The following is a 21,978-nucleotide window of genomic DNA, read 5'->3' as shown; positions in this document are numbered from 1 at the left end:
AATCCACTCTGACAAACTGCAGCTGGAAGCATTTCCTGGACGGGGGTCAGTGCCCTCACGGCCACTGAGCAGCAATTCTGACAACAAGTCTGGAGGGCCCAGAGTGAGCTCAGTGTCGGGCCCCACGGGGTGGTCCTCCACGGCACGGCGATTGTGATTCCGTCTAGCCTGCAGAAAGAGGTAGTACGCCTTGCCCACCAAGGGCACCAAGGTGCGTCGATGACAAAGGCGCAGCTGCGCAGCAAAGTGTGGTTCCCCGGCATGGACTCCGCAGTAGAGGAGGAAGTCCGCAACTGCCATTCATGTACAATCACAGGCCAGGACCCGGCGCTTCACCCCGTGATCACCGAAGACCCTTGTCACGAGCCGTGGTCGAAACTCAGCATAGATTTTGGATCCTTCCCGGATGGGCATCACACGCTTGTGGTGATAGACTCGTACTCACGCTTCCCGGTGGTGGAGGTGGTGCCCTCCACCGCGTTCACGCATGTCAAGAGAGCACTAGAACGAATCTTCGCAATGATGGGCCTGCCCGAAGAGATAGGATCGGACAATGGTCCACCCTTTCAAGGAAGGGACTTCCAGACCTACCTGGTTGCAATAGGCATTCACCCCATAGGAAAATCACCCCGCAATGGCCTCAAGCGAACGGGGAAGTCGAGAGGTTCATGCGGACTTTGAACCGAGCCCTCCAGATCGGGGTCGAAAAAGGAGAAGAGGCAGAAGAGTGTCTGTCCCCGTTTTTCAGTGCGTATCGGCAAACACCTCACTCCACTACCCGGTGTGCCCCGGCCCATTTGCTGTTCAAGAAAGTGCCGAGAGACTGTGTGCCGGCAGGCCCCTCCTGGCGCCCGCCAGAGCTAGACCAGAATGCCACTCAAAACAGGAGAAGACGCACCAATGAAAGAGCCAGTCGGGTTCGGAGGGCCCAACCCAGGTCCCTGTTGGTCGGTGACAGAGTTGTCCTCAAGAACAGACATCCCAATTGGAAGTACGACACCGCCTATGAGCCCGAAGTGTGGGAGATTGTTAATATCCAAGGCACCATGATATCCGCAACCCGAGGCACGAGAGCAGTGACACGGAACGTGTCATGGTTCAAACGCATCCCCAATGGGCGTGAAGACGCAAGTCAAACATCTGAGGATGCGGAACATGAGGGCAATGATCAGGTAGACAACGAGATGCCGACAAGCCAACGCGGAGGGGAAGCATCTCCTCCGAGACCTGAACGAGAGCAGAACGACACCCCAGAGGGTACTCCAGGAGAAACCTGAGACCCACTTGAGCAGTCCGGAGGACTGGGAGCAACGGAAAATCACTGGAGTCAAAGATACCAACTCAGGCCAAACCCGACTCCCAGCCAGCGACTCAGAGACTATGCATGGGGTCTGGGTACCTCCAAGAAATCCCCATAACCGAGACTATTGATCCGTGAGTTTGGAGGGATGTACTAACGAGCCACGCGGCCCGTCCTAACACGCACGCATACACCTCAGGGGTGGGTCAGCCCCTGGGTATAAATAAATGGGCGCGAGACCACTCAGGTTCTTCAACCCTAACTGCCAGCTAGTGTCTGTGTGCCTTTATTAAAGTTAGTTAGGCCCCACTCTGCAGCCTAGGCCAACTGACCCCCCCCCCCCCCCCCCCCTAGTGCTCCGGCACTACAGATAGGTTAGCCAGTTATTTGGAATGATAGCAGAAGGATAGAGGAGGAAAAATGGTTTGTATTTATATAGCGGCTAGCGCTTGTTACCCCTGATGGAGTGTTGAAACATGCTATAGTGTCTCCACATCAGTGGCTCAATCCTGCATAAAGCTAAAAAGCAACCCTTCACTTATTTGTTTAAAGAATTTTAGCACTGTATATTAAAATTTCAGAGCCAAAAAAGTGTATTTAGTGGTGACTGCGAGACTGAGAATAGGGGATGCCGCAGAGTAGAAGGCGTCCTGGACAGCTATCTGGTCTCCGCATAACTATCCTTGATCTCCCGCTCGGGCGATCGCGTGTAGTCCTTCCTCTGTGTTTACCGATTCTCTCCCCGCCCTGTTGTTATGACGACACAGTCGTAAATCCGCCATTTTGCGCTTCGTTGCGACAGGCGAAGAGGCATGAGCGGAGCTGAGAGCGGGCTTACGGCAGCCGCAGGAACCGACGCCTATCTGAGCCTGAGGGCAGCGTGCAGTGCGGAGGGTGAGCGTCCCGTGCGCACGCGGGGTATTTAGAGGCTCCCGCTAGAAGAAGGGGAAGGGAAGTGGTGGGAAAGTCGGCCTCCGAGTAGAAATATGTTGGTGCGCAGTGGCCAGGAGGATGTGTATCATGTGGAAGTGGGTGGAGCAGGGCTGCACTCTTTAAGTAACAGCTGTGAAGTTTACCGGGGCACCGAAGAAGGCCCTTCAAATCAAGTTTTATTCTTTACCTGTTTCAACTTTTACTTATGCTTCTTCTATAATAAATTTCACACAGCAGTTACTAGACTGGGAAATAAAAAGACGCAGCGGACGAGCTGCTGACTAACGGCTCAGAGGTGCGCACAGCTGAGAGCCCACTGACTTTATGTATTATGCTATTTTATATAACGCGGATTTTACAGAGAGGTGTCGGAGCGCTTTACAGTAGAGCGGTGAATGTTACATGTATACAAGTAGTAGTATAGGACAATTCGTGTAGCTTCTACTGGTACTCATGGCGAGAGTAATATGGAATTGTGCCATATCTAGGAAGGTTGAGGGCTCATCTGGGACAATTATGAGAGCTACAATCCGAATTTCGCAGGTCTAAGGTGGGCAACCCATGGGAGGTTAAAAAAACATGTATTACTTGGACTGGATAAGAATGGCTTCAAGCTTGACCCTATGGGACTGGTGGAGTCAGTTAGAAGGATGGAGGTTTGAGACAAAGATCGTAATTTTTTAAGAGGAAAAAGGGTAAAATAACAATGTTGGCAATAAATCATGAAACCTTTTAAATCTGGGTTGGCATGTATACATTTGAATACTAATTATAAAATTGCTTTGTATGGTAGGTGCACCAGAAATGGAGCAGAAATCGCAAATTCAGTCCATATATTGTTCTTTATTTGTAAATAGATTAAAATCGGCCAACGTGTTTCGCTCTGATCACAGTAAGAACTTCATCAGGGCTTTGTATGTCAATTAGAGTGTTCACAGGGATAGCAGTTGTAGTATTTCGTTAAGATAATCGCCCTCACGTTAGGGTTTCAGGTTAAATCAATTCCCAATTGGTTATATCTTGTTGGCTACCATGCCTGGGCTGGGAACCCCGTAATACGAGATTACTAATTGGAAATTGATTAAACCTAAAACAGCAGTTGTTTCCATCTGGAGAACAACAACGACCACCACACCAGCACCCTGCTCGACAACCTCGCCAACCTGGGACTCAAGCAACTGGTGTCTACCCCCACCCACCTCGCCGGACACACACTCGACGCCGTCTTCTCATCCAGCACAGACATCGACTTCAGCCACGCCACAGAGCTTCAATGGACGGACCACAGCTGCATCCACTTCACCTTCAAGAGAACGACGACCCACCAACACCAGCAACAGGCCGCCCGCAGAAGCTGGAACAAGATCACAGCAGACCAACTCGCCACCTCCCTGAGCCAACACCCTCCTGCCAGCTCAGCGAACCCCAGCCAGGCCGCCGACAACCTCACGAAGTGGATCAGCAACTGCGCGGACGAACTCGCCCCGCTGAGGACCCCGCCTAGCAGACCCGGCAGCAAGAAGGCCCCTTGGTTCACCGACGAACTCAAGAGCTCCAAGAAGAACTGCCGAGCCCTCGAGAAAGTCTGGAAAAGGGAACCGACAACGAACAACAGGTCCTCCTACAAGCTTGCCACCCGGAAACACCACCAGCTGATCCGCGCCGCCAAGAAAACAGCATTCAAGGACCGGCTGGACAACAACGCACACAACTGCAAGGAACTCTTCAACATCGTGAAAGAGCTTTCCAACCCCAGCGCAGGAAACAACGACATCACCCCATCGCAAGACCTCTGCAACTCCCTCGCCTCATACTTCCACAACAAGATCGCGGACATACACAGCAGTTTCAACAACCAACCAACGCACACCACGACCGACCAGCCACCCCCCCCCACCACCACCCTCCACGCCTGGACCCCGATCAGCACCGAAGACACCATCCGCACGATGAACTCCATCCACTCCGGATCACCGACCGACCCCTGCCCTCACCACGTCTTCAACAAAGCCGACGCTGTCATCGCACCCCACCTGCGAGACATCATCAACACCTCCTTCGACACCGCCATCTTCCCTGAAGGCTGGAAACACGCCGAGCTCAGCGCTCTCCTCAAGAAACCAACAGCGGACCCCACCGACCTCAAGAACTACCGCCCCATCTCGCTTCTCCCGTTTCCAGCCAAAGTCATCGAGAAGACCGTCAACAAGCAGATGGCCGCCTTCCTCGAGACGAACGGATCCCTCGACCCTTCACAGTCCGGATTCCGAGCCAAACACAGCACCGAGACCGCCCTCATCGCCGCCACCGATGACATCCGAGCCCTGATGGACAATGGAGAAACAGCGGCCCTCATCCTCCTAGACCTCTCCGCGGCATTCGACACGGTCTGCCACCGCACTCTAGTACGGCGCCTCAGCAACATCGGAATCCAGGACAAGGCGCTGGAATGGATCATCTCCTTCCTCGACGGAAGAACACAGAGAGTCCGCCTACCACCGTACAAGTCAGAGGCCTCCGAAGTCATCTGCGGCGTCCCCCAAGGATCATCACTGAGCCCCACCCTCTTCAACGTCTACATGAGCCCCCTCGCGGCCATCGTACGCAAACACCACCTCAGCATAATCTCCTACGCCGACGACACCCAGCTGATCCTCTCCCTGACCAACGACCCCGCCGCCGCCAGAGCCAACCTGCACGAAGGGATGAGAGAGGTAGCCGAGTGGATGACGACCAGCCGCCTGAAACTGAACTCGGACAAGACGGAGGTCCTCATCCTGGGCTCCTCACCCTCCGCCTGGGACGACTCCTGGTGGCCTCCCGCCCTGGGCACCGCACCCAAACCGACAGACCATGCACGAAACCTGGGCTTCATCCTGGACTCCTCCCTCGCCATGACCAGGCAAGTCAACAGCGTCTCCTCGGCGTGCTTCAACATCCTACGCATGCTACGGAAGATCTTCTGGTGGATCCCCACAGAGACCAGGAAGACCGTCACCCAGGCCCTCGTCACCAGCCGACTGGACTACGGCAACGCCCTCTACGCCGGGACCACCGTCAAGCTCCAGAAGAGACTCCAGCGGATCCAAAACGCCTCAGCCAGACTAATCCTCGACATCCCACGATCCAGCCACATCTCCGGACACCTGAGAGACCTTCACTGGCTCCCCGTCAACAAGAGAATCACCTTCCGCCTCCTCACCCACGCACACAAAGCCCTACACGACCAAGGCCCGAGCTACCTCAACAGCCGAGTCAACTTCTACGCTCCCAAACGCCACCTCCGATCAGCCAACCACGCCCTCGCCGCCGTCCCCCGCATCCGAAGAGCGACCACAGGAGGAAGGTCCTTCTCCTACCTGGCTGCCAAGACCTGGAACTCCCTCCCGTCCGACCTGCGCCTGACCCAAGACCACCTCCCCTTCAGGAAGAAGCTGAAGACCTGGCTGTTCGAGCAATAGCGGCACCCCCCCTCCCCCCAGCGCCTTGAGACCCTACGGGTATGTAGCGCGCTTAATAAGTGTCACTGATTGATTGATTGATTGATAGTATTTCACCAGGATAATCACCCTCCTGTCAGGATTTCCAGGTTTAATCCAATTCCCAATTGGTAATATCGTATTATGGGGTTCCCAGGCATGGTAGCCAACAAGAATCAATCAATCAATACATTTGTACATTTATAGAGCGCGCTACTCACCCGTGAGGGTCTCAAGGTGCTGAAGGGGGGGTCGCTTTCTGCTCGAATAGCCAGGTCTTGAGGTGTCTCTTGATGGTGAGATGGTTCTGGGTCAGTCTTCGGTGTGCCGGGAGGGAGTTCCTTGTTTTGGCTGCCAGGTAGGAGAACTATCTTCCTCTGGTGGTGGTTTTGCGGATTCGTGGGACGGTGGCGAGGGCGAGGTTGGCGGAGCGGAGCTGGCGAGTGGGGGTGTAGAACCAAAGACGGCTGTTGAGGTATTCGGGGCCTTTGTCGTGGAGCGCTTTGTGTGTGTGGGTGAGGAGACTGAACGTAATCCTCTTGTTGACTGGGAGCCAGTGCAGGTTTCTCAGGTGGGCGGATATGTGGCTGTGGCGGGGGATGTCGAGGATGAGTCGTGCGGAGGCGTTCTGTATACGCTGTAGTCGTTTCTAAAGTTTGGCTGTGGTTCCTGCGTATAGGGCGATTCCGTAGTCCAGTCGGTTGGTAACGAGGGCTTGGGTGACGGTCTTTCTGGTTTCAGTGGGGATCCACCGGAAGATTTTTCGGAGCATGCGCAGGGTGTTGAAGCAAGATGATGAGATGATGTTGACTTGCTTGGTCATCGTGAGGAAGGAGTCCAGGATGAATCCAAAGTATTACTACCATGCCTGGGAACCCCGTAATACGAGATTATCTATTGGGAATTGATTAAACCTGAAACCTTGACGTGAGGGTTATTAACCTGGCAAAATACAACTTATAGTTTCAATCTTTATTTCGATCAATTAGACCATCAAAGATATACAAAAAATCACAGTCATTTTAAAACATTAGTTAAAAAAAGGGCTGGCAGTATAAAAGTAGTCCGTGAGCAGTAAGCTGAGAAACATGAGTGAGATAAAGATAAAATAAAATGAAATTGTTAAGGGCCCAGCTCCGCTTTCAAGATGCGGGTACGGATAAACCACATGGCTGTGAGGTATTTCGCCAGTGCAAAAACAGTTAGGGGTGAAACATCGGATTTTAAAATTCTGTACATGGGGGAGAAGTGTCTGCAACCAAAGTTTTTGATAAGGGGGACAAGCCAGTATTTTCTGATGTCTTGGTAGGCCTTGCAAAATAGGACCACATATAAATCACTTTCCACAGCGAGAGCACATGCCGGGCATTGCTTAGTAGTTGGTGGCGATGTCCAGGAGCTGGTGAAAGACCTAAGGGGCAATGTGCCGTATCTCCACTGGAGAAATAGCTTCCTGGTTAACACAGGGGTCATCCCATCCAGTGCACTCTCCAGGCAGTAGGAATCTTTACTTTGAGTAAATAGAGTCGTCAGTGAACCCTCACGCTTGCTGTCTAAAGCAATGGTAAGTTTTAGATCATAATGAGCTTTTGACAGAACTTTACGTGGTATCCTGGCAGATGCGTTCGCTGGGTCAGTCCATAATTCCGAGAACCCTAGACTCTCACACGATGTTTTTATGTATTTTAGCCAAGGAATCTGGATAGCTTTTGGTTGGATTAGAAACTCCTTGAGCTCTGACCTGTAGTTGATAAGTTCCTCGCTGCTCCATAGTTTTCGCCAAAATGTTAAAGGTTTAAGACCCAGTTCCTCTATAATTGGTCTGAGTCCCAGGTCTAGTCTCAAGGGGAGTAGCGGCGTGCTTGATGGAAGTGCAACCAATTGTCTGATGAATTTGTTTTCAGTTGTCATCAAATTTAGGGCTGAAGTGTGACCCCAAAGTTCAGCCCCGTAGGTTACAGCACCCCGTGCCTGGGCTTTATAGATCTGGATAACTGGGCCCAGTGGACGATGTGTTGATTTAGTCAACATCCTTGTGATCCCTCCCGCGATCTGCAAAAATTTCAAGTTTGCCTGGGTCTGGTGTGTCCTCATGTCATGTTCTCGTTTAAGGTTACACCTAGATATTCAAATGTCGAAACCCTCTCTAAGCGTGATGAGCCAAGCCGTGGATTGGGACGTGTCTTCGAGGTGGGATTTAGGATCATATATTTTGTTTTTAGAACATTGATCTCTAGGCCCCTCTCCGTACAGAATAGCAAGAAAGAGTCAAGAATTTGCTGAATCCCCATTGGGGTTTTGGACAGCAGCAGGGTGTCGTCCGCGAACATGATTGCGGGCACCTTGCTGCCATTCAATTTGGGAGCATCGGTGTGTTCAATCCCATTCAGGTGGGCGATTACCCCTTTGACAAAGAGGCAGAACAGGGTCGGTGCAAGCACACATCCCTATCTCACCCCTCTGTCAACGGGGAATCTATCTGTTAGTTTGCCATTTCTTCCACACCTGACACGTGCAAAGTTGTTCCGATGCAGTCTCTGTAGAATTTCAAGGATATCAGATGGAACCCCCATCTCAGCGAGCACACTCCACAATTTCATTCTAGGCACCAAGTCGAAGGCGGCTCGCAAGTCCACGAAAACCGTGTACAAGCTGCCCCCCTCGAATAGCGCCGTCCTCCAATAGATGAGGTTTAGGCGGAAAATCTGATCTATTGTGGACACCCCCCTTCTAAATTCTGCCTGATAAGGACTAAGAGTGTCCGCTTCTTCTAACCAAGCCTGAAGGCGATCTAACATAAGCCTGCCAAAAAGCTTCTGGGACACGTCTATTAAGCTGATGGGCCTGTAGTTGGCTGGGAGCAGAGGCGAGCCCTTCTTGAATATAGGAACCACCTCTGCCCCCAGCCAAGTACTAGGGATCTCCATGCCCAACAGGACAGCATTAAATATTGTGACAAGATAGGGGGCCCATACGTCAGGCTCCTGCTTGAACAGGTCACCTGGGAGACCGTCCAATCCAGGGGCCTTACCAGATGCCAGTCCCGCGATGGCTGCTCGCACCTCCTTTAATGTAAACAAGTTGCCTTTGCAGCGCATTGGCGTACTTGGGAGTGGATTACAAGTGTCCCCAGCATCCGAGGTGTAGAGCGATTGGAAGTGCGCCTGCCACACCCCGGGTGCAATATTTGGTTCAATTGCTGAAAGTAAGTGCCCAGAGCCCCCATTGACAATTTGCCAAAACTTGGATAATCCCTGGTAGCTAGGGAACTAGAGAGTTCCTCCCACTGGCCCTCCTCCCATTCAATCTTGGCCTGGGCGACCAGTTTCTTGTATGCCCGTCTACTGGCCTGTATCTCCCCTCTGCCTTTGCCCTCCTTAATACATAAGAGGAGTTCTCCCTTTGCCTTGCGGCATGCGGCATTATACCATGAGGACTTGCAATGTGGTCCCCCACTTTTGCATTGGGGTTCGGTAAAAAGATCATCCGCCATGGTCCTAATAAGATCCTCGTGAGCCAGATATATTAATTTGTGGGTGTCCTCATTGCGGATTTCATCAATTAAGTTACCCACTTTTTCCAAGGTCGGAATTATTCCAGCATAAAGTTTTGGAAGCTTCTCACGGCTAGCAGTTAGTTTTTCCCACCTAATTCTCCTTCTGTTGTTTTCAAGGAGGAGCTCAAGTTTGGTCACCGCCATGATTTGATCACTGACCTCCATACCAGGGTGGGCAAAATCTAGTTCTAGAGCATTGTGGTCGCTGTCTGCTCTTTTTGCTACCCTAAAGTCAATGATATGCGACCATGCAGAAAGTTGTACAAGGACATAGTCCAAGCGCGACTCCCTTCTCACTCTGTTGTAGGTGTGTCTGCTCGGTATATCAGATTTGATACGCCCATTGCAGGCTCTAACTCCGTGCTTGAGAGTTAGGGCAGTAATCTGTAAGGCTAGAGGTGTCCAAGCTCTGGGAGGGGGTGCCACTGAGGGGGGGAACCGCCCACCTTGCATCCTCTTCCATCGAAAAACCATCCAAGAGGCCTGCTAGGGGCTCAAAATGTGAATTCAAGTCCCCACCAACAAAGAATGGGGTGCCCCTAGGAATTTCACTAAGGTAAGCTGATAGTTCCTCGATGGTGGGCGATTCGCGTGTTATGTTGACCGGCCTTGAATAAACATTTATCACGGCAAGTCTGGCTGAGTTAGGCCATTCTAACAAGACCACTAGTATGTCCTCAGATGCAGGGGAAGGCGTGCTGCCTGACAGCCCAAATGGGTCGCCACCCATGTTGTGAGTCCGCCAGAGGGACGGCCCTTTCCCGCCCACTTTGCGGGAATGGAAAATGCCAGGTAACCCCGTCGGGAATATTCTTCCCTTGCCCAGGTCTCCTGGAACATACATCCCCGTTATCCACAAAAGCGGTCCATTCGTGTAGGTCTAGCTTATTGCCTAGGCCAGCCATATTCCACGAAATTAGCTTCAAGGATGGTGGTTTTGAAGTCGGGACCAGTTTTGGTGACATAACATTGTTACTTGAATTGACCACGAATGTTACCACGGGAGTCCGATCACCACTAGGGGACCGAGTATCTCTAGGTACCCTTGTCTCCGAGTTTATAGGGGGGGTCTGCATTAATTTGATTTTTGTCGACAAACTAGCCCAAGTCTAGCATTGGGTCAGATGTGTGTCCAGGGAGAATAAAATCTGCCTCCGCACCCTCCCTTAGGTACAAGTTATCCCTGGTGACATTCTGCCTGGACTGTCAATCTATCATATCCAAGTGACTGAACCTGTTAGACAGGGGGATATATGTATGGTGTTGGAATCTGGGGTGGCGATAATCGGCTCTCTCTTCTCCTCCAACCGCCTCCACCTCTTTGACAGATTCCCCATCCCTCTTCTTTGGTGTTTGGAGGATAATACACTTGTTGGTGGCGACTTGGATAGTAGAAGTCCCCTCTCCCACCTGCCTCAGGGCGACTCCCCCCATCCCTCCTCCTCGTAGGCATATGTCAGCCGAGGTTAAAAAAAGGAGACGTAGGGACTGAATGTTGGTTCCCTGGTCCTCGTAATTCCAGCCACAGATGTGAGAAACGGTCATGGGGTATCTGAAGCTGAACAGGACACAATCTCCTTTGATAGTTTTTCTAGTAGTGCTCACCCACGGGACCCTTCTTACCATAAGGACATCACTAGTTATACCCTGCAGTAGAGGTCTATACTTGGATAGCCAGTCCAACACCTTGTTCTTAAGAGAAGCGGTGGATTCTATCAGTGTTGTTTTTAACTCTGGCGCCCCTGCTAAGATTACTGTGTAATGGCTGCCCTCCGGCGGCAAGTTCACTGCTCTTGGCTTTTTTTTGTTCACTAGAGACTCATCTGTCAGTGTGACTGCTTTTTGGGGTAAGGTAGGGGCAGGAATGTAAGCCTTAGGCTGGATAGAAATGATTTTGGGAGGTGAGACCTGTGGATGGTTGGGAGTAGCTATGTTAGTACTAGGTTGCATGATCTTATTTGAGGGGGCAGTTGGTTTGTCCTGCTGTACTAAAGGGCATGTGCTTCTCCCCGTGTTGCTGTTGGCTAGGGCACCTCTCTATATCTTAGTCACTGTCCCTGATCTGCCACCCGTGTCCTCTATTTTATTGTCTGTTTTGGGATTATCGGCTAATAGGGCCGTAAATTTCTCTATATTCACTAGCCTGGCTTCCATTTTAATTAGCCGTGCTTCTAAAGGGCACAATAAGGTTCTCAGGAGTGATCCTATGTCGGCCAAAGTAATATCTTCGCCCGAAATGTCATGAGGATTAATAGTGGTATGTTGTAAAGACACAGCAGTCTGAGACTCTGATCGGGTTGCCTCAGCTCCCTCAATAGGCGTAATCCCGTTATGCTTGGTCCATGACTATTTATCTTCGGGTTAGGGTTCTTCTTTGTGGTTTTTGTCTTCCTCCCGCCACTTTTCTGTGCCCTATTTTTCACTTTAGGTACCGCTCCTTCCCTTAACCCCTGCAGTATAACTCTGTCATTGGTAATTACCACGTCTAAATCGTGGTCGGGGTTGGAAATTTGGGCTGGCTGGAGTTGGACTGGTGGGAGGTTTAACAAACTCATGTCATCAAGGTCACTTGCTTCCTTTAGACTAGTGTGGGAGCTAGAGATGGACAAGTCTAAGTTCATAGCGTGCTTGCTATTCCTAGTTGCCCCGTTGCTAGTGCCAGTTGGCTCAGTTTAATTGAGTCTGTTAGTTGGAGTCTTGGCTTGTGCAAGGGGGCTCATGGAGGACCTTCTCACCCAGTCAATTTCTTGGGAAATGCGCCTTTCGAGAATTGTAATTTCGTTGATCAATAATGACCCCGCTTTTACAAAGTAATTGTCCAGAGTACCTTTTGTGGCTCCTGTAGCCGCCTGCGTGCTTTTGCTCCTTGTTTCCATCGTTGTCATCCTTGGTCACAATAAGAAGCAATGGATTCCTGGTAAATGGTTGAAAGGGAGGTGGCCCGGTCCGGTCTCTGCCGACCTCTAACCGCCTCAAATGGCCCGCCCTTTGCCCAGGCTTCGCCCCGTGCTCCGTCCCGCGATCCGTGGGGGAGGGCTTGTTAATATATTGGGAGGGGGGCGGGAAGAGACACCAGCTGCGCTGAGTTGTGAAAGCGCTTGGTATGCTGGATCTCGCAGTCCTGACCCCTGCTGCTGCTGTTCTCCGTTTCCCCTCAGCGTTCCCCGCCTGTGTGGATTGTTCTCCTGACGATTTTCAACAAAGTCCGTGATGGGCAGAAGTTCCCAGCAGAAAGTACCAGCAAGGAAAAACAACTGCTTTCCTTATCCTTGTGAACACTAATTGACAAAGAAAGAACAATATATCGACTGAATTTGTGATATCAACTCCATTTCTGGTGCACCTTCCATACAAAGCATTTTTATCTTCTCTGGATTCCAGTGGCGCTGAACAGTGGCTAGGGCCAGAAGCGGATGCACAGGACTATACAATACATTGCAACTGGGATTGAGGTGCTGAACCTGTGGTCCGCCGTTGGAAGTTTTTTGTTTAAACTAATTGTCATATTAATTGCATTCATATAGTGCTTACTACCCCAGACGAGGTGTTGAGCGTTGTTTTTGGCGAGCAGCATGCTACTTTTCAACCCAAAAAGTATTAGTGGTGAATTAGTATAGGCAAATATAAAAATAAAATTTGCGAGGTGGACGTGTGAGTCTGTTAGTTGGTTTAAAAAGAGTAGTAGAGGGCTAGAAGAGGAAACTGTTTAGAAAGTGTTTATTTGGAGATCATAGCAGTATGGGGAGGTTTGGGATGAGTAAAGTAGAGATGGAGGAGGGTAGAGTCTCTTGAAACGGATTAGGAAGAGAGATGAGCTATCGAATGAGTCTAGGAGGGATATATGAGGAAAGGGTTTAGAAATGCTTGTGTGAATGAGATGAATATGGAGAGGTTTGAAATGATGCAAGGAGAAGTAGAGCAGGAATAGTCTTGAAATGGTTATTTTGGAGATCATAGAAGTAGAATGGAATCTGGGTTGAGTCGGTTCCGGTAGGGGATCTATTCAGAGAGGTATAGGGTGAGAAATAGGGTAGTGCATTGAAGAGAGTAGTGAAATGAGTCAGTGGGGTAGAGGATATATTGAGCGGGACCTAGGGTGAGCTAAAGGGTAGTCCATAGAAGATGCTGAAGTATGAGTAAAGTAATAAATATGATACATGGGTACATGGAAGGTTTATTTGTATACGGGTGGTAATATATCTAGATTTACGTTATATTAAACTCAGACTTGCATATGTTGTGCTTTAGGCTAATTTATTTGTTTTTATTTATTTTTCCTTATTATAATTCAATAGTGAAGCAATTCTAGATAAATAGATATGATAAAATTAACTTATTTATGCAGTGACCTATATACATGTTAAATGCTAAAAGAACAATTGATGGACAGAATGCTGCACAATGCCAAACATTCACCCCAGTACATAGATCTGGGCCTAAATCGATCATTTTTTGGCTCCCATGCCCTTCCAGTTCAGACCCAGCCATATGCAAATCAGTCTGGACCCTGTTCCCCATGGGAACAGTCCAGCCTGAACTGCCAGGCCTGGTCCTCCTTGAATTGGAAACCTGCATCCTCCGACCGGTTTAATCAGCCAGGTTAGCTTGACCCCAGTTTGATTTAGTTCAGCCTGACCTTGTTCTGGACATTGTATTTTCCTTGCACAGTCATCAAAGTCAATTCCGTCATCGTCTACACTTGACTTTCTCTGTTCTTGCCGAACCCTCTCTTGATCTGGTTTGCAATAGCACTCTTGTTCCATCACCCTTTCTTATGCACTAACGGATCCTTTGGAAAAATTGTCAGTAAGTACAATCGAGAACCCTTTTCGCTGTCTAGCACATTGTATAGAGCTGAAAAGGCAATGTAAACCTTTTCCCTTGGTTTACTTTGAATTTCTGATGGATTGGAAGGTTCACATGTCACCTTCCAATGTTTATCTAAACTAACATAGACTGTACAAAAATTTACAAACCTTTCAACAGGAGAATCCACCATTACAACACCTTTCCAATAATTCGGTTGAATGAGACCAAGGGGATATTACTTTTTCATGTCCATTGTTGGTGCTTCCCGCCATGCTTTTTAGGTCTCGGCTAAACGCGCGGAAGCGCGTTGTCGCCGAGAACTTATTGTTAGCGAGTGTGCTTCCCAGGAGACACTCCTGGCCGCGCGCATCGCCTTGGAGGGCGATTTGACACGCGATCGCGCTTGCTGTGGGCAGCTGCTGTCGTGCATTCACACAGACACACACCAGCGCCCATGCACGCACTTGCTCATACAGTGCCATGCTTCAAGGAAGTAAAAATAATGTGGACAGAACGAATAAAAAGAAGTTAAACATGAATGCTAAAGCTGTGATGGGCACTGAAAATCGAAAAGCTTAAATCAGATGTGTGAAATAATAACGTACCGAAAAACCCTGAAAAATAACATGTGCATGAAAGCCAAAAAATGAAAAGCAAGTGTTTACCTGTGGATGCAGTCCGTGCGAAGCATTAATACAAATGTTTACATGCTGGCTTATGTGTTTAATCAAACGGAGAAGAGAGGATAAAAGCACAGTGCTAGTGCAATGAGTGAAACAAAACTGTGCTATATATGTCCTCCTAGATCCAACACACAGTCTTGCATCGTAGGTGCCAAGAAATATTTGAGAGTACCTACATACTGCATCCGGTCGTGAAGGGCATTTACACTACGGAAGGGAGAATGCTGAGTAGTGAGTAGTGAGTGCAGAGTAGTGAGTGCAGAGTAGTGAGTGCAGAGTAGTGAGTGCAGAGTAGTGAGTGCAGAGAGTAGTGAGTGCAGAGAGTAGTGAGTGCAGGGAGTAGTGAGTGCAGGGAGTAGTGAGTGCAGGGAGTAGTGAGTGCAGGGAGTAGTGAGTGCAGGGAGTAGTGAGTGCAGGGAGTAGTGAGTGCAGGGAGTAGCGAGTGCAGGGAGTAGCGAGTGCAGGGAGTAGCGAGTGCAGGTGCAGAGTGGTGTGTGTTGTTGAGTGCAGAGTGCTGTGTATTGGCAATGTAAATGACAATGCCATTTATTTATGATTTAAAGAAAAAAAAAGAAATGTCATGAGAAATGCCAATAGCTCTACCTTTAATGATGCCGAGACCATTGCATTGCAAATGCTTGTTTGTCATAGTAGACCTTATATTTGGATTGGTGTATGTTGCTTTCGCTCTTTACTCCGATCTTTTCTAACCCCATCACCTCCTCCCAATCAGTCGGGGAATAATTTGGTGCTCAATTTTCTTCCTTTGAGGAGAGCCACCCGTCCTCTCCTCATGCTGTCCTTGTAAATTCACCGCTCCCAAACCCTTCCCGTTTTCCGTGATAACCCTCAGCTCATTCTCCTGTTGTGTGCTCTGTCATGCCTGCGCATTAGACCCTGCTCCGCCCAGATGGGATAGTATTATCTTACAGTGGCAGCACAGGTCATAGGCTATAACGCTGTCTTGCAGCAACTATCTGAAATGGAGCCAGTTACACGAGCCTCCTTGGCATACTTCATGCCCTCTTTGAGGTCCTAAAATAGCCCCTCCCTCCTCTGTTGTGTCTTGCTTATCTCGCTCCTCAGACACGGTGCGCTGCCGCAGCATGGAGGGCGCTCTGGGCTGTGCTCTAGTCTGTCTGGTACTTAACTGCTGGGCAGCCTCTTTCTCCAGCTGCTCTCCATGAGTGCTGCTGATCGGAAGCTGAAACTAGTGACACTCGGGCATCGCCCATGTGCGGGCTTGGTAACTTCCTCCCGAGCAATGGGATTAGGAGGTACCTGGGCAATAACTCTGGGTGCACACACAGCATATTAGTACAGGGCTGCATGCATTCACTCCAGTATGTCGATAAAAAGAAAAGCGCTATTTAGTGATCACAGTGAACAGGGTTGCCTCTAGGCACTATTAATTTTGTAAAGGTAAAATCAATGAAAGCAATTTCATCTAAACCGCACTTTTGGGCCAGCCGAATCCGGTTTCGAAGCAGTGTATTCCACTGACAGAGTACACTAGACTCCGAATCAAAAGTGCCTCTTCCGTAGCATCTGCTGTTTACTGCCCAGCAAAGCCATGAGTGCTGTACATTTTTTTTATTGTAATTAGAATATTTTTTATACAGCATTCGCTAAATCAGATTTGTCTTTTTGTAGCTCTGTAGATAACCGGATTGATTATGCAATAGGTTTCAAAGTGTGACCTGTTATGCTGGCACTATGACTTGAAATCTGTGAACTGCATGATGCTTACATTGAGTACCTAAATCACTGACATTTGTTACCAGATGTTGAAAAATATTGTGATTAAGGGTGCCTTGCCCCTAGGAGCTTATATGGAAGTGGGGGTCATGCCCCCTAGCCCCTCTCGCCCTGCTGTACCCAAGGAGGGCCCTTCTGCCTGGTGCCCGATAAGATCATGAACATTGTTTGCATTTTACAATTGAAATTCAAGCACTTCATTTGCTTAAGCAGCACATCAGCAGCCTACTTTTTCAAATGAAGTGTTTACATTTCAGAAGTAAGATGCATTATAGTTCCTATTGCCAGATCCGGGTTTATCTCTGGGGCACTCTTTTGGCAACTATGTATTCTTTAAACTGGTTAAAGTGCAAACCAGTTTGGGGTCGAAGAGAAGTGCTTTGGAGGTTTAAACACCATTTACAAAACACAGGCCATGTTCATGTCTTCTGTTCACAGGCCAGACATTACTTTATGTTAAGCTTTTTTCTACATTTTGGAACACGCTAAGCAACTAATATAAATTTCCGACCACTATAATGCAGATGCATTCTTTTTCACCATTAAGACCATGCACACCTTCCTTACTATGCACACTCTTGGCCATATTGGCAAGTACATTTTAGGAGAGAATCAAAATTTAGACTGTGCCCTGTCATATATGAGGGTTGTAACATGCCCTAGCTGGAAGGCATGCGCACCGCTTTGCATTGTGAGATTTGTAGTCATGCACTTATAATTAGGAGATGACAGTTAACAGTGCAGCTTGTACATGCCTGTCCTTCCTCCTGGCCTGTAACATCAGGAACAGTCATTATTGAAACGAGGCAACCTTTCATTGGTAAGTTTCAATACTTTTAGCTTCTTTGACATTACGTCTTTTCCGTCGCTTGCGTCATCCAGCATGAGTTAGTTGAGGGAAGCAAGAGGCCCAGGGTAATATGCTGCTTGTCTTAACACTTACTAAGGTCCAAAAGGCAAGACCTATTGGCTATGCCGATGCTTGTATTACATTTTCTACAGGTGGCTGTTCCGGCTTGGCAGACAGGCTTGTTAGCTAAGTGGTACTGCTGCCACATCAGTAGCTTTTTAATTTATTAGGTTCAGATACATATTTTGTAGTGGGTAGATGAGTTTTTAAATTTTACCTACTTATTGCTCTTTCTTTTTTTATTTAACTTTTTTTGTAGGGGATCTTATTTCTTTGAGGCAAAGGGCAGTATGTTCATAGGCTTCGGGTTTTCATTGGCTTTGGAGGCAAGGTTGTTTTTTCAGTAATTTTTCTTGTATTCTTTGGTTATTATTGCATCGCACCAGCTGATCTCTTAAATGGGAATCATTTAGGTTGCCAATGTCACATAGTTTGCTTAATCCTCTGAGTACTACAGTGTAACTTGGGAACATATAAACGTGCTTAAAGGAAATGTATACCGGTATAGATTATGTTTTTTTTAAATTATTTATCTGGAATTACAGTGAACACTCTATTGAAATTAGTTATTTCAAGATTGTAACTGTTAAAATGCAGATGAAAGGTGTGCTTGTCACCATAATCCTCCTATGGTGGACAAATAAGAAAAGTGGGTCACCAATTTAAATAGATGAAAATTAAATCCAATGTTAAACATGCCTCGCAAATGAAATGTTGCAATCATAAAGTTGCAAAAACAGGTGTGCATGTCACCGAATAGTTTAAATTAAGCGTTTAAAACTTGCTATTTTGACACACGTCGTGTAGGGTATGTATGTCACTGCTACAAAGAAATCAGTGAGGCGGTATGGCTAGTGATGTTTGTGGGTTACATACATGAGCATTGCCAATTTAATTATGTGACACCTCGCATATGATGTTTGTGTCACTGCTACAAAGAGAAGAGTGAGGAGACACTGCAGTTCAGAAATCAACATGCCTTGAGGTAGGATTGAAGGCGAAAAAACGCCTCAGGATGATGCGTTGTGCTCGGAGGAAGTTCCTGGAGCGATGCATCTCGCTGGAAGAATGGTCTGCGACAGGACCGCCATTTGTAAGGTCGGCAAAGAAACACCAAGGCCAGAACGGTCCGTCAGAATTGCCCTAGAGGTGTTATATGCTAGCACATAGAGAAATTCGTTTTGAGGCAGTCTCACTCAAATCTTTTACGCCAGGGAAGGCATTCACAACAGGAAGGAAGCTCGCTAACGAAGACTGAGGTAAATGCGGACGGCTGATTATCTCTGCTGATGTGTGAGGTAGTTCGCACTAAACGCTGAGGCTGTAATATTTGAGTGGTGTGCAATTGGGTTCTGACCAGTACCTTACATTCTAAGTAATTTTGGTAGCAGAAAATCTGTAACTTTGGGAATACTTTGCTTTTCAGAAGTGATCAAAGTTTGGTTTTCAATGTGGCTTGATGGAAAAACCAGAAGGGGAGGAGACAGTATGTGCCCCCTTTCGAAGAGTTTCCTTGTCACCAGTGTAGTAAGGACAAACGTCTTCAAATACAAGGTATCTTTATTCTCTTCATCCTCTTCCAACATCAACTCTCACATCTCTGCCCTCAGGCTCACCAGGTAGTATGATTTGGATGATGACAAGATTCCAACACTTCAACTGTGGGGAAGTGCTGTTGTACTACAGGAATAAGGCAAGGCAGTACAAAACTGCGAAGGAAGGTGTAACCTTAGATAAATATATTTAACTGGATACATTAATTAAATGCGACCTACCATTACAACAGTACCCAGAGCAGAGGAATGCAGGTTCCTCAGGGCTGGATTCTCTGAACTCTTTAATAGAGTCCATCCGATCTGCCATTGTGCAGCAGCATTGGTCGAGCCGTATCTGTGAAGCTGGTTGGCGCACTTTTTGGTAACACAACAAGGCTTTCCTTTACGAGATACTTCTGTGTGGTCCACCACGGTCTGTTTGGTCTAACTGCATGAGCGCAGTGATCAGCCTTAATTCTGTGAGGAATGTATATATTCTGAATCCATGGTGGAGGTTGTTGGTTTTAAGTTTGAGGCAAAGCTGGATGTACATCTTTTTATAATCCTTGTTGAATTTACAACTACGATTGGTACAGTAACTATAAGACCAAGAGGATAAATTGGTTGGCTATCCCAGTAAATCTATTTCTAGACTAGATTTTAAATCCCTTGTGGTTCTATTTTCTCTGTATACATCATCTCATCCTTGGTTTGTCTGGTATTACAGAATTGCCCTTTTGTCAAGATATTAATCGGGGAGCACTCCGTTTCAAATGGGAAAAGACCGTTTTGCATCTGGATTGAGGGAGGGAGTGATGCAGCACCTCTATATTTTCTATCTTCCGAAGAGCGATTTTGAAAGATGCTGTGGTTGCTCTGGATCTCATGGCCCTGCAAGTAATCATTAGAAAATGGTTCGAGGGAATGAGTTTTGGAAAACATTTAGCCATCCTTTCTCTGGGCAGTAGGTTTTCTTTGCCTTTTGAAATGTGCAGATCTGTAAGATTCCCTTCTCTGGCATACTCACCAAATGCATTCCATCCACCCTGCCCTAGTATCCCTTCTTTTCCTCCATGACTCCTGACTGTGTTAGATTTGCTGATGTGAAGTTAATGTGGAGTGCTTCAGCATGTCTGAAGGTGGGCAGGTTGAGTGACAGTAAGGCCCTTCTTGCATCTTTCAATCGATCAAGGTTTACTCGGGCTCCCATGAAGGTTGAAAGCAAGGCTTTTTAGTTGTCCAGTGGAAAAAAATGGGTCTACATGCAAGTTCTGGGAAGGCTGGGGTTAATCTGGGGAGTGAATTTGAGTTGCACCATCGGTCTAAACCGGTGAATTGGCAGGTAGAGACCTTTTATTGGCTGCCCAGTGTTAGGTTATAGTGCTGTATGCAGAAATTAGAGGCAGATAATTTCCTATTTTTCAACGCATTTTAACTCCACCGGGGGACAGGAGCAAAGAGGTGGTCGAATGAGATACCAAAATCAAATATTTTGGTTTTTAGAAGAAAAAATAGTGTGGAAGATGGGGTGTGATGGAAAAACTGTTGATGCAACTCATTTACAAGCAAGCTAGTTTGACATCTGCTTCTAATGTCAAAAACAATATATAAACCATGATGACAATGGATTATGTTGCCTGAGCCCAGCTTGAGCTGTGGATGCTCTCTCCAAAATAAATTATTTTCTATTTCAGATGCAGACGATGTTCACAAGTGTGGACGTTGCCAGGTCGAGTTCACAAACCTGGATGACTTTGTCCAACACAAAGTACAGAAGTCCTGCCAGCGAGCACAGGAAGGCACATCGGACACTTCACAGGACACCGCAACTGTCCACCAAGAGGTACTCGTGGAGTTTGGATGTTTACTTGAAGTGGTGACCGAGTGAATGAGCCGGGATGAAGGAACAAGCATTGGAAATGCAATAGGTCTCGCATTAGGAAAGTTTGAGCGATTGGTATTGTAAACGACACTTTTTTAATGTATGTGTTGGTTTTGAAAATAGCAAAATTAATAGCTTTGTCAGTTACAATGTCAATAGTTTTAACTTTCGCAAATGTGACACCTATAGCATTTGTAATGCAATGTGTGTTGTATTTACGTGACTTAGATGTATTGATATTACAAATAACAATGGCTTTTAATTTTGTAAATAATTAATACTTAAATAAAAGTTATTGTAATTTATAATGGCAATAGCTTAAACGTTTGTAAATAAATTTTGTGACGATTATGTTCAGTGTATTTTATTGTGACGAAAATCCAAGAACATTGCATTTGCACCTATACACACATGTGTTGTAGCACTGAGTGGTGTCAGGGTGAGGGGGTGTGAGGGTGAGGGTGTGAGGCTGAGTGAGGGTGAGAGGGTTGTGAGGGGGGTGAGGATGAGGGGGGGGTGAGGGTGTGACGGTGGGTGAGGGTTTGTGAGGGTGGAGAGGATGTGAGGGTGTGTGATGAATAAAATAAAAATAAAATACATTTGTATGCGCTTGCCCAATGGCAATACAAAAATGCTCAATGCATAATGGCACGTTTGCATAAAGCAGAAAGTAAAGTCAGACATCAGCGAAGTAGCCATCTTTAAAGACAAAAGTATAGCCTTCTGATAAACGTAGTAACAACCAAAACACTTCTGTTCGCAAATATTAAAACGCTGTGCAGTTAAAAAAGGAATAGAATCAAACTTTATGAAATGTAAAATAAATATACACACTTAAAAATATGAAGACACTCGCTATTGAAGTTTTTCAATATAAGTTTAAGCCTGGGTCGTACTTACTCGAGCTTACATGTCGGCACAACCACAGTGCACACGGCCCTTCAACCTGATTGTTGCCCTGGTAACGGACGCTGCTGAAGGAGCGGTGGTGGAGGAATAGGCAGATTCCTGTGAGTAATCCCAGGGGCAGACGGAGGATAGAGAAGGACAGCGGGTGGGGATAGATCCGGGGCAAGGGGTGAAGGGGTGGCATATGTGTATGAAGGGAGGCGGGAAGAGCGCGAGATACCTTG

General features: G+C 47.6%; 1 protein-coding gene across 1 annotated transcript in view; it reads left to right on the top strand.

Moving 5' to 3' along the window:
• The first annotated feature begins 2,085 nt into the window (after positions 1 to 2,085).
• E4F1 (E4F transcription factor 1) overlaps positions 2,086 to 21,978 on the top strand; it is a 225,520-nt gene continuing 205,627 nt past the window's right edge. Inside the window, exons 1-2 of the mRNA XM_086940476.1 lie at positions 2,086 to 2,194; positions 20,658 to 20,806. Coding sequence (XP_086796602.1) covers positions 2,113 to 2,194; positions 20,658 to 20,806 — 231 coding nt within the window. The 5' untranslated portion in view covers positions 2,086 to 2,112. The remainder of the gene's footprint in view (positions 2,195 to 20,657; positions 20,807 to 21,978) is intronic.

Source organism: Lissotriton vulgaris, chromosome 10 (assembly GCF_964263255.1).
Source record: "Lissotriton vulgaris chromosome 10, aLisVul1.2, whole genome shotgun sequence".
Taxonomy (NCBI): domain Eukaryota; kingdom Metazoa; phylum Chordata; class Amphibia; order Caudata; family Salamandridae; genus Lissotriton; species Lissotriton vulgaris.
This window is presented reverse-complemented; position numbering and strand designations above follow the sequence as displayed.